Below are 15,823 nucleotides of genomic sequence, written 5' to 3'. Positions count from 1 at the left end.
GACCCCAGTGGAGCTTCTGAGCAAAAGAAAGGGAATTCAGTGTCTGTTGCTCCTAATAATATTTGACACAAACCACCCAGAATGAAAATTAGAAGCCCTCTAACCACAGAGATATATCATTGAGGGGAGAGATACATCTAGAGGAATGCCGAGGGCTGAAGGGCAGGTAAGAGCAGAGGGTACAAAGTGGCTGAGAAAACCCAAGGGAGGGAGAACATTCTCTCTTTTCCGAGACCCTCTGGGCTAGAGAGCTAGGGTAATTTTTGACCTGGCTGTCCTTGTGTGCATTGCTGTGAGCTTTTATGAAGTATTTGTGTATGTAGCAGTTTATGTTTCACCAAGTGCTTTTTACAATCACTTTTATTTGGCTTGGTAAAGTTCTCCTGGAATCCCATCTATTTTACGATCAGCAGAGTCACTTTTGTTTGTTTAGCACCTCCCTGTGTACAGCCTCACACAATAGGCCACTTGTTCCGGCAGGAGAGCAGGTGCAAAGAGTCAAGGAGCTAAAGGCACCTGCAGCTCCTGGGGCGGTTGGAATGGGGGTGGTTTACACTTCAGTTCACCTTTCTTTCCCTCCGTTATTCTTTAGTTTTATTGCTGGCAACTAGAGAGCGGCAGTGCCAGGCTTGGACCTGCCAAGGGCAGAGCTATTCTGCTAGTCAGACCTTGGCAGTGTGGTAGGCTCTTTCCCCTGTGCTCGTAGCTCTGTTCTGGTTCCTCTGGCCATGCCCACCGTGGCCACTGTCTTCCACCAGGCAAACACCTGCTGAGTGTGTTTCCTTCTGCTACCCAGGGCTCTGACTGCAGCTTAGATTCTGGGGCTCTGAGGCTGATTTTAAGAGAAGGCGGCAGAAGTGGCGGCTCCACTTTCTTCAGACCAGACCTTTCAGCGTCCTTGGGCAAGTCTAACACCTTATTCTTGCTAGTTCCTTCTCCCTCCCATCAGCCACGATGGCGTTCTGTGCCAGCTCTCTGGGTGTCGTGATGTGATGTAGGCTGCTGTGTGTGTCCTCGGCTCATGAAGTGGTAGAGCTGCATGCTCTCCATCACAGGTTTGCAGGGGAATCCAACACGGTCACTAGTTGAAGATTTCATTTTCTGAGGACCAGATTTGCCAAAGCCAAAACCAGGAACTGGTCCGTGAGATACAAACTGGAGATAATGAGCTAGAACATTGGAAAATTCAGTACCTCCAACTGTCACGGTTCTGTGGCTGAGCACAGGGCTATGTAAGTGCTTAATAGGTAAGTGTGGAATAAAGGGTATTTGCATTCTATACTGATGGAAGACAGCAAATCCTTTCTCTGACCCCCAAAACTGAGAACCTAGAAATTTCACCATCAGATTTGGAACCCTCTCAAAGTTACTGCCTTGACCATACAAATATAACAGATGGGTTAGAATATTTGTTTTCACAACAGTAAAATCTCATTAAATCAGGCCCAGAAGTAGGCCAAAGTTTACAGTATTGGAAAAGGGTTTGTGATGCAAATTGATATTACTAGCAGGTGTGTATCTTGGGTGGGCTCAGTGTCAGGGGCCCAGTGATTGGTCCCTGGGGATGGGACAGAGGCTGAAGGAGTGGTGCTTGGGCTATGGGAACTCTCCCGTCTGGCTGGCCCAAGTGGGAAGTGACCCACCACCTGAATACTGATGTTTGTTGGGGCACCGGGCAGGAACTCTGCCGTTCCCTAGCTAGCCGTTGGTTTCCACAGTGGCGCAATCTAGCAGGTGGGACACAGGGGCAGGTTTTCCTGGCAGGACCCAGACAAAAGTCCAGTGTAAGACAGGTCCTCAGTCACTGGCTGCAGATTTGGGGGGGAAGACCCCAGGGGAACAGACTGACAAGAGCTGGGCCGAATAGGTCAGAGTCTCCACCACCGAAGGTGAGCTTCGGGTGAGGTCTTCAGACTCAGTTCAGTTCAACAGATGCTTATTGACTGCCTACTGTGTGCCGGGCACTGGAGAAAGCAGAGGACTGACTTGGGGGTGAATACAAACGAGGAAACCAAGGTGGAATTCAGGCCGTATGGCCCGGGAAAATATAGTGGGCAAAAGGAAGTCATGCCTGCACATCTGAGATTCACTCCAAAGCATGAAATACTGGCTCCGAGGAGCAAAAGACTAATTCCAGAGACTGGGGCCTGATAGGCCGGGCAGCTAAGCTATCACCTTCCTGCCTTTGTCACCATTGGCCCAGGATCTCGGGAGGGGCCTAATCCTGCACCTTGAAGGTTTCAGAGCCTGTAAATGACTGTGGCTAAGACAGCAGAAGCTAACAGCAAAATAGTGGCAGGAATGTTGAGCTTTCTTTTAAAGTATTTCAGCAGTACCCATTCATGTGAAAACAGTTTATCCTTTGCTCATAATCTTTGGCGGTTCATTAAATAAAGTTCAGCAGGACATCCGACACAACAGTTAGGAGGCTTTCCTTTGTGAAACGCAACGCGAGAAAAAGGTTCACAAGTCACACTCTTCCCTAACTCAGACGTTGCCTCTCCCTCAAACTGGTCTTGGGTCAGTGAAGTGTGATTGGAAGTGGACTTTGAGAGTCCTATTCTTCATTTTGAAGATCCCTGCATTAAAGAATAGATGTTTGTTGGAGACCCCTCAGGGACCCAGGACAAACAAAGCAGTGTTCCAAAGAGAATGATTTGAAAAAGTGACTTTTCTGTCACAGAGCGGAGGAATATGAAATGTGGTGGGAGGAGACAGTGAAAAGGCTTCTGACACCCAAAGTTGATCACTTGGGAAACTTACCTATCTGCCCTGGGCCACAGGTAAACGATCTGTTCTTCAGTGGACTAAAATTAATTCTGAACCATTCGAAGTCCTAACCAGTAAGTTCTCCGCCTCAGGTGCCCCATCCCCTGGAAGCTTTGTGAGGACATCTCTGCTCAGAGCTGGCTACTCACACTTTCCTAAGTCCTCTCAGTGTGGGGACGAGCAGATTTAAAGCTTCCCCTAACTATTCATTGCAAGGTTTACTCATCCTCCCTCAAGAAATCCTCTTCCAAGTAACATTTATTGAACACCCATTGTGTGTTGGGTGCTTTCACATAATAATACCAGCCCTCTCATAGATGTGCTGAGCCCTCTTGTAAACACTTCACCTATGTTATCTCAGTTTACTAACATTCATTATATCAACTAATCCTCAAAACAAATGCAGGTGGCATTTAAGCTCAAGTTCAGCAGGGTTTAGTTACTTGTCAGAAGTCACACAGTACCAGCTTTTGAACCTATGTCTTGACTCCAAAGCCAGTGCTTATTCCGCCACGTGACTCAGCCTTTCTAAAATGTATTGTCTTTGCTGCCTCAGTAAACTATGTAGACCAGACTAAATTTTACGTCTTAAAAATAATTATTGATCATTATTTTGAAAATCAGTTACTTTCATACAATGTTGTCAAGTGTTGAGGTGTGTGACCTGTTCTTTGACCCCTTCTTCTTGGCTCTTCTATTTGGGGGAAGTTACAGCTCCAGTCACGTTCCACCAGCAGCGCTGCCAATAATAATTTGCGTGGCTACTGCTTGATCTCTCTGGGGCTCAGTTTGCCCATCTGTTAACAGGAGTGCATTGAACTAAATGATTTTGGGGGTCCTTTCCAACTCAAATATTTTTGAGTTAAAACCTAACTTAAAAAAAAAAAAAACTACAAAACAGGTAAAGATCATTTCCTTTTCATTTAACTCCAGTGGGACAAGAAAACATCTGGTTTTCCGGGCTACTTCTCTGGGCCAGAAGGACTCGGTAAATGAGTTTGGGGTGATTTAGTAATAAATCCCCATCACACACCTTGCTCTGACATTTCCACCCCCAATTATTGAGCTTTGAATTACATATTTTTTGTTGTTTTTATAAGCCTTACACTGGATCAAATTCCTTTCCTCCTTGGTATATTCCCCTCAAGGACACCCCTCAGAGAACCCTTCACCAGCCCTGCTTGCCCTGGCTTAGTATCCTGGCCGCTTGTGGTCAGGGCTGAAAGCCCAGAAAGCAGTTCACACCAGCGTTCCCACACATCAGGCTCTGCCTATCCTGCAGTTCTCGCAAGAATCACTTTTGTTTCCTTATTTACTTTTTTCTCTCCTTAGCTCCAGGCTCCTCTACAGAGTCTGCCTCTTCAGACATTCAGGGGCTCCCATCTCAGGCATTTTCTCTCTGTCTCCCCACAGCCACAGACTCTTCTCCCTGTGGCGGGCGATATCAACTCCTCAAGCTTTCCTCACCATCTGGAAAATATTCTTCGCTTCTCTAGGTCTAAATGACTTCTTGATTATATTCCAAGACCAATCTTTTAGTCTCTCCTCACAGTGAGGTTTGAAAATAGGCTGAAAACAGATTCTAATACAGTTACTCCCTTATATAGGTAATGTCCACTAAATGAGGTATAAATGGGTTTACACCTCCCTGATTTCTTCTCTACCTTTTGCTTCCTTTCTGTTGAAATCTATTTGTAATTTCTGAAAGGCTATTGTTTGAGAATAGAAGTACTTCTTGGAGTACTATGGTCATACCTGTTTCTAGCACTCTCCTGGCTGAAATTTGTTCTGAAGTGGTACTGCTGTACCAACAATTATGAAAAACATTTTTCTTTAAATATGTGCATAAATAAATGAGAAGCAAATTGTTGCTTTCTTTATTAAGCATATTTACAAAACTCAGCTATTTCCACCTTTATTCTTCTGTTCATTTATGTAAATTAGACTGCATCTTGCATAGAAAAAGAACATTTTCTCAGGCCTATTAATAAGGGTTTTCTGCCCTGTGTTCTAGTTGTTTTATTCATTCATTTATTTATTTTCAGCTGTGTTGGGTCTTCTTTGTTGCTGCGCACGGGCTTCCTCTAGTTGCGGCGAGCAGGGGCTGCTCTTCGTTGCGGTGCGCGGACTTCTTATTGCGGTGGCTTCTCTTGTTGCGGAGCTCGGGCTCTAGGCACGTGGGCTTCAGTAGTTGTGGCACGTGGGCTCAGTAGTTGTGTATCACGGGCTCTGGAGCGCAGGCCCAGTAGTTGTGGTGCATGGGCTTAGCTGTTCCACGGCATGTGGGATCTTCCCAGACCAGGGCTGGAAACCGTGTCCCCTGCATTGGCAGGCGGATTCCCAACCACTGCACCACCAAGGAAGTCCCTCTAGTTTGTTTTTAAAGCTACTTACACTCTTTAAATTATACCATTTTTTCACAGTGATTGTTGCAGCCAGAGTACTTTCCAAGGAAACAGTGATAAATTACTGAGTTTGGGTAAAGGGCTACTTGCAATACTGCAGTCTCTCCAGAAGATGGCGCTCTGAGAATGTGAGAACTGTAACTTATTTGTAGGTCATCTATAACCCCGGCAGCAACGTGAACTTAAATAATTGGTGGGGGGAGGGGGACAAGTTGGTTTTTCTAAGACTTGCTTTCAAATACTTGCCACTAGTCTAATGCCTAGGGGAAGAAGGAAAGTGAATTTTCTAGGAACTTCTCTCTCAAAAATCAGCAACGTGCATTTAAGGAACCTTTTAAAGAAGGAATTTCTTCTAAAGGTGGGAGTTACGATGCTACCTACTTGGGAAAGTCCCTCTCAGGGTCTCGGTTTCTTCATCTACACGATGAGTGGATTGGACAAGATGCACTCTTAAGTGTGCTTCCACTTTGAATGTTCTATATTTGAATCCACTACACCTGTGCTCTCTTTGCTTCAGCTGTCCCAAGACCAGCACGCCCAGATGTCCTGTTTTAATTAGGTTCCTTTTCTCTTTGCAGCTTTTGCACAGGTTTTCCTCCCCCACCCCCCAATCCCTGACCAATCTGCCTGAACAGAGGCATGTCCCCCTTTCACTTCACAAATCAGGTTTGCTTGGAAATAAGGCAGTCGTTTTCGTGCTAAGCAGATACCACACTGGGTGGGGGAAGGAGACACCACAAGTGGTGCTTAAAGGTGACACTTCTGACATCGCACCTAACATGTCCAGTTAAGAAAAGTTTCCATTTAGGAGGTAGGAACTTCTCTCTACTTTTCCTCCTCCACTGGCCAGTATTCGTTGCCAGAACCGTGTCAAAGCTTTAGGAAAAAAGCAGTGTTCTGGAGAGAGGACAATTAATCTAATTAGAGATGAGCGTTACTAAGCAGATAACCCATCCTTAAAATCCCGCATGGCCGTCGGTGTCCCCATTCCTGACACTCTAGGCAGTCTGGATGAGGAGACTTGTGGCTGCAGTGACTCGTCCTCATTCAAAGCCTGTCATGGACCATCGTACACCAGTGGCACAGAGGGAGTGAGTGGAAGTGAAATGTTGAATTAATTAATTCATTAATGCACCTCTACAGAGACACCCCTAACTGAGTCCCTCTGTCCTTGAAGCTCGGAGTGTGCATGTTACCTAAAATTCCCTGGGGTTACATCACATGTGTTGCATTGCTGCAAGGCGGGGAGACATTCTCCAGCATTCATTTGCCTATTGTCCTTAGAGATTTCAGATCACCTTTGGTGTTTGTCTAGTGCCGGGTGGTGGTAGTGTATTACTTCTCTAACTTCAATACCTTATCTTTCAAGAATACAAATATTTCACTGAATAGTGATGCTGTTGGATTTCTGTTTGGGAGAAGAAACTCCATACACGGGGCTCTCCCCAAGGGCTTTTGAAGGGCAAGCCCAGGAATCTGGTGAGTAGATAAAGACAGCAGTTGTTGCAGGCACTGTTGCAAGGCTTGTAGACCATTACCAGTGGCTGGCTAATTGTCTCATACAGTGGGGCAGTGTGGTGTGGAAACGTCAGATATTTAGTCAGCATGCATTAGCTCTAAGGAAGCAATAGCAGCAGAGTGGTTAAGAACAGAGGCAGCGGGACATGGACTCAAAGGTTCAAACTCCAGCTTTGCTATTGACTAGCTGTGTGACCTTGGGCAAGTGGCTTCACTTTGTGCCTCGGCGCTCTCATCGGCAAGAAGGGGCTGACGATAACACTGTCTGCCTCATCGGGTTGTTAGGATTAGGTGTGGTGATGCAGGGCTTTGTTTTCCTCAGTGCTTGGAACAGTATTTGGCACAGAGAAAGCGCTCAGTACTGACAGCTTGTGTTATTACAACACCAGGAGGTGCTTTAGGTGCTACAAAACAGAACTAACCAAGCCCCTGCCTTCAAAGAGCTCACAGCCTATAGGGGCTGGCAGATGAATGTACGTAAAAGGAGCACAGGCAACTCAGCATGGTACCCACAATACATTTGGGTACAAGGACAGCAGTTCAGAATGAATCACAGTGGTTCTAGGAGGCCCTCAAGGCCCATGAGAAGAGGACTAGGCGTCTGCCGGGAAGGTGGGTAAGAACTTGAATGGCTTTTTTGGCCTCCATTTTGAGAGGGGGTACTCAGAATAATGCACATTCTTAGTCACATCCTCACTAATACATTGACTGTCCTTTTGAAATAGACAGGCTAGCGTTACCTCATTGAAGAGTAGAAAACATATAAGCTGTGTTTAACCTAACGAAGTAGAATTTGTGACCTGATGATAGCCATCTGAGGTGTGAAGGAATTCCAGGGTGACATTGTGTATATTGGCCTAAATATGTGTTCTCATAAGAAATCACCTTAAAACCAGGGTTCTAGTGAGGGCCAACATAACTCTTATTAACAAGAAAGATTTCCCAGAGTCCCTGAGCTATGCATAGGAGTTAGGCCCACTTTTTATTTTCCTTTTGTTTGTTTTTTGTTCTTTTTTTATTTTTATTTTATTTATTTTTTTATACAGCAGGTTCTTATTAGTTATCCATTTTATACACATCAGTGTATACATGTCAATCCCAATCTCCTAATTCATCACACCACCCGCCCCCCGCCCAGCCGCTTTCCCCCCTTGGTGTCCATACGTTTGTTCTCTACATCTGTCTCTATTTCTGCCCTGCAAACCGGTTCATCTGTACCATTTTTCTAGGTTCCACATATATGCGTTAATATGCGATATTTGTTTTTCTCCTTCTGACTTACTTCACTCTGTATGACAGTCTCTGGATGTTTTTTGTTCTTGCTATGGTGGTTTGGTTTTGTTTTGTTTTGCCTTAAAAATAACTACTATATAAAATTTCGCTCATTAAAAATTAAATTATTTTAAGATTTTAAAGTGTAAAAGACATAGAAGGACATAAAAGAAAAAAGTCAAACTTCCTCCAAAATCTTACTCACTGGAAGTAACCACTTTTACCATTCTTTTATGGATCCATCTAAAAAGTTTCTGTGTATATTTGGACACATATAAAGTGTATGAGAGTAATGCGTATGCAGACCCATTTTTACCGCAAATAGAATCACACTGTGTACGTTCTTAACCAGTACTTGTATTTGTTACAATGTATCTTGGATTTGGTTCTATATCAACACATATAGATCTACTTGTTCTTTTAATGTCTGCATAGTATGCCATTTTAACACTCATGGCTTTTAAGATTCTGTTCTACATTTTGTCTGGCTAAGGAGAAAGAGTAGAGACGTAAGAAACAGAACATGGTATTGGGGATGGGGGAGAGATATTGAGACACCTAAAGGGATAGGGCAAGATCAGAGTTTTTGAATAGTTTTAAAATAGTGCCACTAAATTTTAGCAGCTGTAGACATCAGTCGAACCAGTACTTTTGGTTACTGCTTCATGCAGTAAATAAAATAAAGTTTTAGAGCTAAGCCATAGGCCAGCTCTTCCCAACACTTCTGTAACCAGAAACCATGCTTAATTTACTAGAGTCTTTTGAGGATTTAAATAGCACATGGATAGAGCAGAACAGTGGATGCTATTTCGACTTTCAGAAAGTTTGGCAAGCTTTTAAACTCAAAGCTGTTTTTAAAAAATTGAGTCACGATGGGACTGGGGAGCAGTGTTTAGTGCTGTCTCCTTAGCACCAAGTCCATGGCTTGGAGGTAAGAAACAAAAAAAATAGAGCTAAAGGGGCATTTTTCTGAATGGCAGAAAATAGACAGTAGGGCCGCAAGGGATCAGCTATGGGACTAATTTGACTTAATATTTATAAATGATTTGGAAGAGGCAGTACAGGGCAAAATCACTAAGTTGGCAGATGTCTTTACAGTATTCCAATGAGGATAATAAACTTCAGGAAGAGGTTTGTTTTGTAGGAGTGGGCATAAAAGCGGCCGGCAGGCTTCGATAGGAGCAAAGCCCAGGGAAATGTCTCTAGGGACACATTCCTGAAGTTCATTTCAGAAGATTTATAATGAGCCTTACGTCTTTCCCTGTCACTTGGGTCTCTGCTTCAGGTATCAGTAGATGTAAAGAAGAAGGAGATGGAGTTGGCAGTATCATCAAGACGGGGATTATATTTAAACAGACAGCATTGTATATGAACCAAAAAAAAGGAGGCTAGTGGGGAGCTGGTTCACACCAGATATATAAACAAAGAATGTTGCTTTAATACAGCCCCCAAAGGCAATTGGTATTTGATGGTTGGTGATCTGTGTATTCACTAACTTTTAAAGTTAGGTAAGCTGAACGTGTTAGGCTACCATTTTAGAAGAAATGCAATCAGATGTTCTCTTCAACGTTCCTACAAAATATTTTTCTTCTCGGAAGATGACTTTCAGTTATAAAAGTCAGACCTTGATTTCCTGACCTCCTCTGCTATCATGCGTGGTAGCATCAAATCATGTCCTTAATATTGGCAGATGCATTATATTATGGAAGGGAGCATCTAACACAGTCAGATCGGTATCTTCTGAAGTTGTGAAATTTTCAGTAATAAAGAGATAATGAGGTCTCCCCTGTCACCTCACACTGTGGTTGAGAAGCTCAGATGAGCTGAGTAATACAAAACTGCTTTGTAAAATGCTGTGCAAAAATACGGTAGTATTAATGATTCATTGCATGTCATAATTTGGGATTAGAAATACAAACTGATTAAATTCTAGAAACTTATCCTTTATAGATATTAATGTAAATGTACAAAGATTGGTATGCAAGGATGTTCTTTGCAGCATTGTTTATATTAGCGAAATATTAGAAATATCTCAATTGTTTATCAGTAAGGGACTGGATAAACAAATTACGATCTAGCCATACGGAGGAATAAGAACAAGGCAGTTACTTATGTTCTGACGTGGAAATATATTCAAGATTTATATTAAGTGATAAGTTGCAAATCAATATGACTAGTATGATTCCAGTTTTGGTTAAAGCTACATGTTAGTATATGCATGTGAAAACCCCTAGAAGAATACATATCAAACTGTTAACCATGGTTCTCTCATGGAAGGATAGGATGATACAAGAACTTTTGCTGTGTGCTTTGCTTATTTCTATACATTTGAACTGTTTATAATGAGCACTATTATTTTTGTAATTAAAAATATTAGTAAAAGAAATATGAATTTACCCTTAATTCTACTGCGTTATTGTAAATTTTTTTAAATGTATAAAGTAGGGGCAAAAAACCTGCCAATTTTTCCATTTCTTTAAGAAAATATTCCATTATCAGGATGAACAAAAAGCAAAAAAGGGATCAAAAACCTCTTCCCACTTTGGTAACAGTGTCCTGGTCTTTCTACATGATGGAAGATAAAGGAAGAAATGAAATCTGTTTCTTGTTCTGTTTGGCGTTTGTTTGCTTTGTTTTGCAAGATGAGGAGTAGCTCTACGTAGAGGTCTGGAACCATGGGGGCAGTGAAGCAGCCACCTCAGTAGTGAATTACTGTCCCAGTCAAAGTTGCCAAAGCCCCACACTGAAAGGCAGAATTGCCCAGGATTGTTAATATCCCCATTCTCGCATTGGTAAGGATGTCCATAGATACCTTGAAACTTCAATCCTGAAGCGAAAGCCTATGGCTTATCCGGGGGCAGCAAGTTAAAACCTTCCCTTGAGCTGGTGTTCTGTCTTCCCGTGGAGAACACAGACAGAAGCTGGCCGGCATAATTTATGCTGCAAATGGCTTAGGAAAGCGTCCTGAAAAGCAACCCAGCTCCCAGACCTGCAGGAAATGATGGGAGGAAGAAGTGGAGAAGAAGGAAGAGGTAAAGAACACGCAAGAGTCTTTCTTCTTCAAATGAGTAGAAAGCGTACTCAGAGTTAAGGACCTTCCTGTGTGCTTCCCTGGCCGAGACCCAGCAGCTCCCTTAGCATAGCTCTTCTCACTCTGCATGCTCTCTGGACTGTACACTAGACTGAGGGCACAATAAGGACAGATACCTTGTCCGTCTTGTTCATTGGTGTATCTCCAACACCTAGAAGAAAAGGATGTTGAATGAATACTTGTTGACTGTTGAATGTTCTCTACTGCAGATAGACCCTATCTGGAGCGGTCTACCCATGGGTAGTACCATGCAGTCATCCCATGGGTTGGAAGGCTGAAGAGAGCTTGCGGTCAGCTTGACCATTGGTGCCAAATACAGTCAGCTTGCACTTTGCTTGGAACTCTCTTGTGACAAACCTTTTCTTTACCTTCGTGTTTCCCAGATACAGCCAAAAGGCAGCAAGAAATGGAATGAAAAATCAGTTCAACCTGCACGAGCTGAAAATGAAGGGCCCTGAGCCAGTGGTCAGTCAAATTATTGACAAACTGAAGCACATTAACCAGGTATGTGTGTATCCAACAAGAAATGGAAATGGCAAAAAAGTGGTGGATGGATGATGTCCAGTGTTCAAACTGTGTTCTTGGGCTTTTGGAGAGGCAGCCATTGTTCATTTTCTTCAAAGATTCTCTCTGCTAGAAAAGGACTTCTGACCCTTGTTTTCCATCCCACTTTTAAATTATAAAGAAAACATTGTAATATAAGAGAAAACAGAAGGAAAAGCACTTCCCACAACCCAGCTAGTCTATTTTGTTTTCATTTTTACACGTTCTTTTTTAATATTTGTTCATAAAATCACACAGACTTTTTACATAATTGGAAGTATACAAGTGATTTCTAGTTCTTAAAATTAACACTATATTGGAAACACTTTTTCATGTTGCCATATATCTTCATATTAATCATTTTCTGTGGCCGCAAAAGATTCCTTTAAGTATTAATTATAATTAATCAATCTGCTTTTGCTATGCATTCAGATTGCTTCAAATTTTTGCCATTATAAATAAAGCTACCTCTCCTGCATAGCGCTATCTCCTGATCTTAGATCATTTTCTTAAAATACTGGGGTTATTGGGGTAAAGGATATGAGCATTTTAATGCATGTTTCCAAACCACTCTCCAGTGGGGATGTATCAGCTTTCACTGCCACCAGCAAGATACGAGAGGACCAGCTTCACTGCACCCTTGCCAACTTCTGACTCACTGCCATGCACCGAGACACCCACAGATTCCCTTAACCTGTACACAGTTTTTCCTCTTAGGAGGAGTTTAGTAACTAAGACACAAATAGAAGTTAGTTGTACCATCTGCTTGTGATTGCTTTGTGGCCACAATTTTTAAATGCCATCAAAAATGCCACCAGATACCAGAGTGACAGTGTTCCTACCCCATGGTCCATGGGTGGGAAGGCGCTGGCACCACTGACTTCTATTTGTAGCCTAGGAAGAACTTAATGAAACTAAAATCCTTATGCAAGGACAGAGGTTTCTGTATGACAACGCTGGCATGATTTCATTTTTTAATATGAAGTTTAGCAGTGAAATTTTTGCGGTTTCTAGAAAATGTTTGGAAGGGCTTTCTAATAGTGGTATATTTCACTGCAAATGGCATGTGAAAGTATTCACTACACTTTGGGGTAATAAATAGCTGTTACTGCTGGATAGTGGCAGTGTTTGCATAACAGATCCTTCTTTTGGTGAACTCACAACCTCACTGAGTTCTATAAAGCCTGGGTGGATATAGTATGATTATTTCAAAACACACCTCTGAAGAGTTCAGAGCACAGTGTAAACCACTCACTGCTGAACTGGTGTGCTTTACCTGGGGACAACGGCAGTATTGCTCCTCTGAATTATCTCCAGATTATCTCAAACCAGATGTGTCTGTGTGGCTCCACTCCACTGGCTAGACCCAAGCACTGGTGAGGCTAAAATCTCAGGGTCCATTACTGTGCCCCTAATTCTAAATGAAGAATATTGTCAACAGATCTCTTTGGTCAACAGACGTTAAGGAACACCTACTGTGTGCTCAGCCAGGTACCAGGGAGTTTGAGGATTCAAAGGAAGTCTAACCTGTTTTCACAGCTTCCTTGGAGGAGACGCACAAGCACGGAAAGTGCTTAAATACAAATAAAAGGCAGCCTATAATGAAGAGCCAGGCAGTGACGCTGCTCGTCAGTTTTGGGTGGTTCGCTTAGGCCTAAGGTGGACTAGGCTAGTGTAAGAAGGATTTCATAAGAAATATCAGAGAAAGACCTGTGACTGGATGCCCACCGTGAAAAAAGGGAAAGCTGCATCAGACCATATGATCCAATAGTCTCTAAAAATATTTATAGCAAGCCCCTTTAGTAAAGACTTTGGATGTTTGATATTAATGCTGTGGGAGACCATGTAATATCATGAAAAGAAGATGGTCTTTGGATCCAGATGGATCTGAATTCACCTGTGTATCTTACTAGATATATAACCTTGGGCAAATCATTCAACCTCTCTGAGCTTTAGTTTTCTCATCTATAGTACTTAGAGTTGTCAAAACCGTCCCTTACAAGGTCATTATGAGGATGAGAAATTATATCTATGTATCTATATCTATTTATATTATCCCATTATATAAAATTTATATATGATTATACACTTTTACATATATACACAAATATATAATTGCATGTGCGTGACACAGTTAAGATGATTAGTCCATTCAGGATTTTCTCTGTAGGCAGGACTTGAGTGAGTTTGAAAGGGAGCAGTATTCCAATACTTTTTGCCAGTCTAATTCTGCCACCCAAATTTTGGGTGGATCAAAAAGATCCCTTTGACGCATCTCTTTTCTCTCCCATATTGTTTCCTTCTTTCTATTTACACTAACTTCCAGCCACAAAAGCTGAAGCCACTTCATATGTAGGGAAGTGTATATTGTCAGTGTCGGAAAGGTCACCATTATAATTACGTTTGCCGTGGGTGTATGTGTGAACATTTTTGGTTCCCTTACAAATACCATTGAGCAACCAATAATTCTCATTGATAGACCAGTTTTACCTGTTTCAGTCGAGCTGTTAAATTGGTTGGGCTCCAAACACCCACACTGATTTTTTTTTTCTCATCTGTGTTGCTTTACATGGCCAAAACATGTCTTCTTTCAGACCTTCGGTAAAGTTCATATTTTGGCCATGACTCAATCTGAAAGTGAGATACTTTAGAGAAGTCATAAAGAAGAATGTTAGGATGATGGTGATGATAATGTGTTGTATTTGTATAGCATTGAACCATATTTCAAAGTGCTTTCATGTCCTAAAAGTCTAACTGCTCATGTTGGAAAAAATATCCAGCCTGGAATTGTATAAGGTATAGTACTGTCAAAGAACCATGCTTTTCAGGAACTCATTGTTATCCTTGGATATTATTTCATCCTCACTACCTCCTGTGAGGTAAGTGATAATGTTTGTCCCTTTTTTTTTTTTTTTTTTGCGGTACGCGGGCCTCTCACTCTTGTGGCCTCTCCTGTTGCGGAGCACAGGCTCCGGACACGCAGGCTCCGGACGCGCAGGCCCAGCGGCCATGGCTCACGGGCCCAGCCGCTCTGCGGCATGTGGGATCTTCCCGGACCGGGGCACGAACCCGTGTCCCCTGCATCGGCAGGCGGACTCTCAACCACTGCGCCACCAGGGAAGCCCTGTCCCTTTTTTATAGCTAGGGAAACTGAGGCAGAAAGCCATTAAGGGCTGTGCAGACATGCTGCCAAGACATCCGGTAAGTTCAGTTGAAAATTCAGTTAATCATCCAGATGTTGTTTCCTGTACACTGCCAAACATCTGGATTCACTGAATACCTGGCTAAATTGACCTAAAGTTTTCGTGATGAGGAGGTAAAATCAAGTTAACTTGCCCTGGTTCACATGTAAGTGAGTGCTGAATCCAGGAGTGTAATGTTATTTTCCTAAGCCACTCACTTGGTGCTGCATCTATTAAACTACAGTAGGATGCTCCAACGTACACAACTATAAATGCGGAGATACTTCTGTCTGTGCCCATGTGTGTCCATCCAGATGGACTGTAGCTAGGCCGTTTATGAGCACATCCCAAAATAACTCTTCACTTTCTTCCATGGAAATTCTCAGCTGCCTCCTTTCAGGTTATGGTTACTGTTGATAGCACTGGAAATAATATATTCACTAAGGGAATAATGTAGCATTATTTCCATATTGACAGTCTCACGGTGTAACCTTGAGGGGATGGGTTCGGGGTCAGGCCTGGGCCCCTTTCCTGGGAAGGCCTGCAGGTGTGGAATGTCCTCCTTTCCTCCTTCCAAGCCAGAGTTCTTGTGTAACATTCCCACGATTGGAAATGAGGACCCTTTTTATTTCCTTTTCAGTTTCTAATTTGTGTGAGGATTTATTGTCTAGTGTTAGGAGAGGAATTGAACTCTTTTAAGTCTTCAGTGTCAGTCCTGGAATTTGCTGGGCCATATTGCTTTAAAAAAACCAAATTTTGTTTTTCTTAGTATCCTGCTTCAGGGCTCCTGCATGGAGAGAAGGACCCGCAAATACCAGGAATGATCACAATACATTCTTTCCCACATGACACTGTGGGCCGTTTGTCCTCTAACCCAGTTCTGTTGGTAACATTTTCTCTCTTAAGAGTAGCTATGTGGTTAGTGTTAATTTAGCAGTACCTAAACTGCTACAGAAGTTATTGTTCCCAAGGAAAATCTAGCTTGTTTATTGTTTTTCCCCTTTCAGTTCAGGTTCAAATGAAATTCCAGAAATTGTTTCCCT

At 42.6% G+C, this 15,823-nt stretch overlaps 1 protein-coding gene across 4 annotated transcripts in view; it reads left to right on the top strand.

Moving 5' to 3' along the window:
• Positions 1 to 15,823, top strand: part of GPC3 (glypican 3) — a 446,037-nt gene that overhangs the window by 302,443 nt on the left and 127,771 nt on the right. For all 4 annotated transcript variants that reach the window (XM_065900580.1, XM_065900582.1, XM_065900581.1 and 1 more), the window contains one exon: positions 11,439 to 11,559. In XM_065900580.1, the coding sequence (XP_065756652.1) occupies positions 11,439 to 11,559 (121 nt within the window). The remainder of the gene's footprint in view (positions 1 to 11,438; positions 11,560 to 15,823) is intronic.

Source organism: Phocoena phocoena, chromosome X (assembly GCF_963924675.1).
Source record: "Phocoena phocoena chromosome X, mPhoPho1.1, whole genome shotgun sequence".
NCBI lineage: Eukaryota > Metazoa > Chordata > Mammalia > Artiodactyla > Phocoenidae > Phocoena > Phocoena phocoena.
The sequence above is the reverse complement of the archived record's forward strand: the minus strand, read 5'-3'. Positions and strand labels throughout refer to the sequence as shown.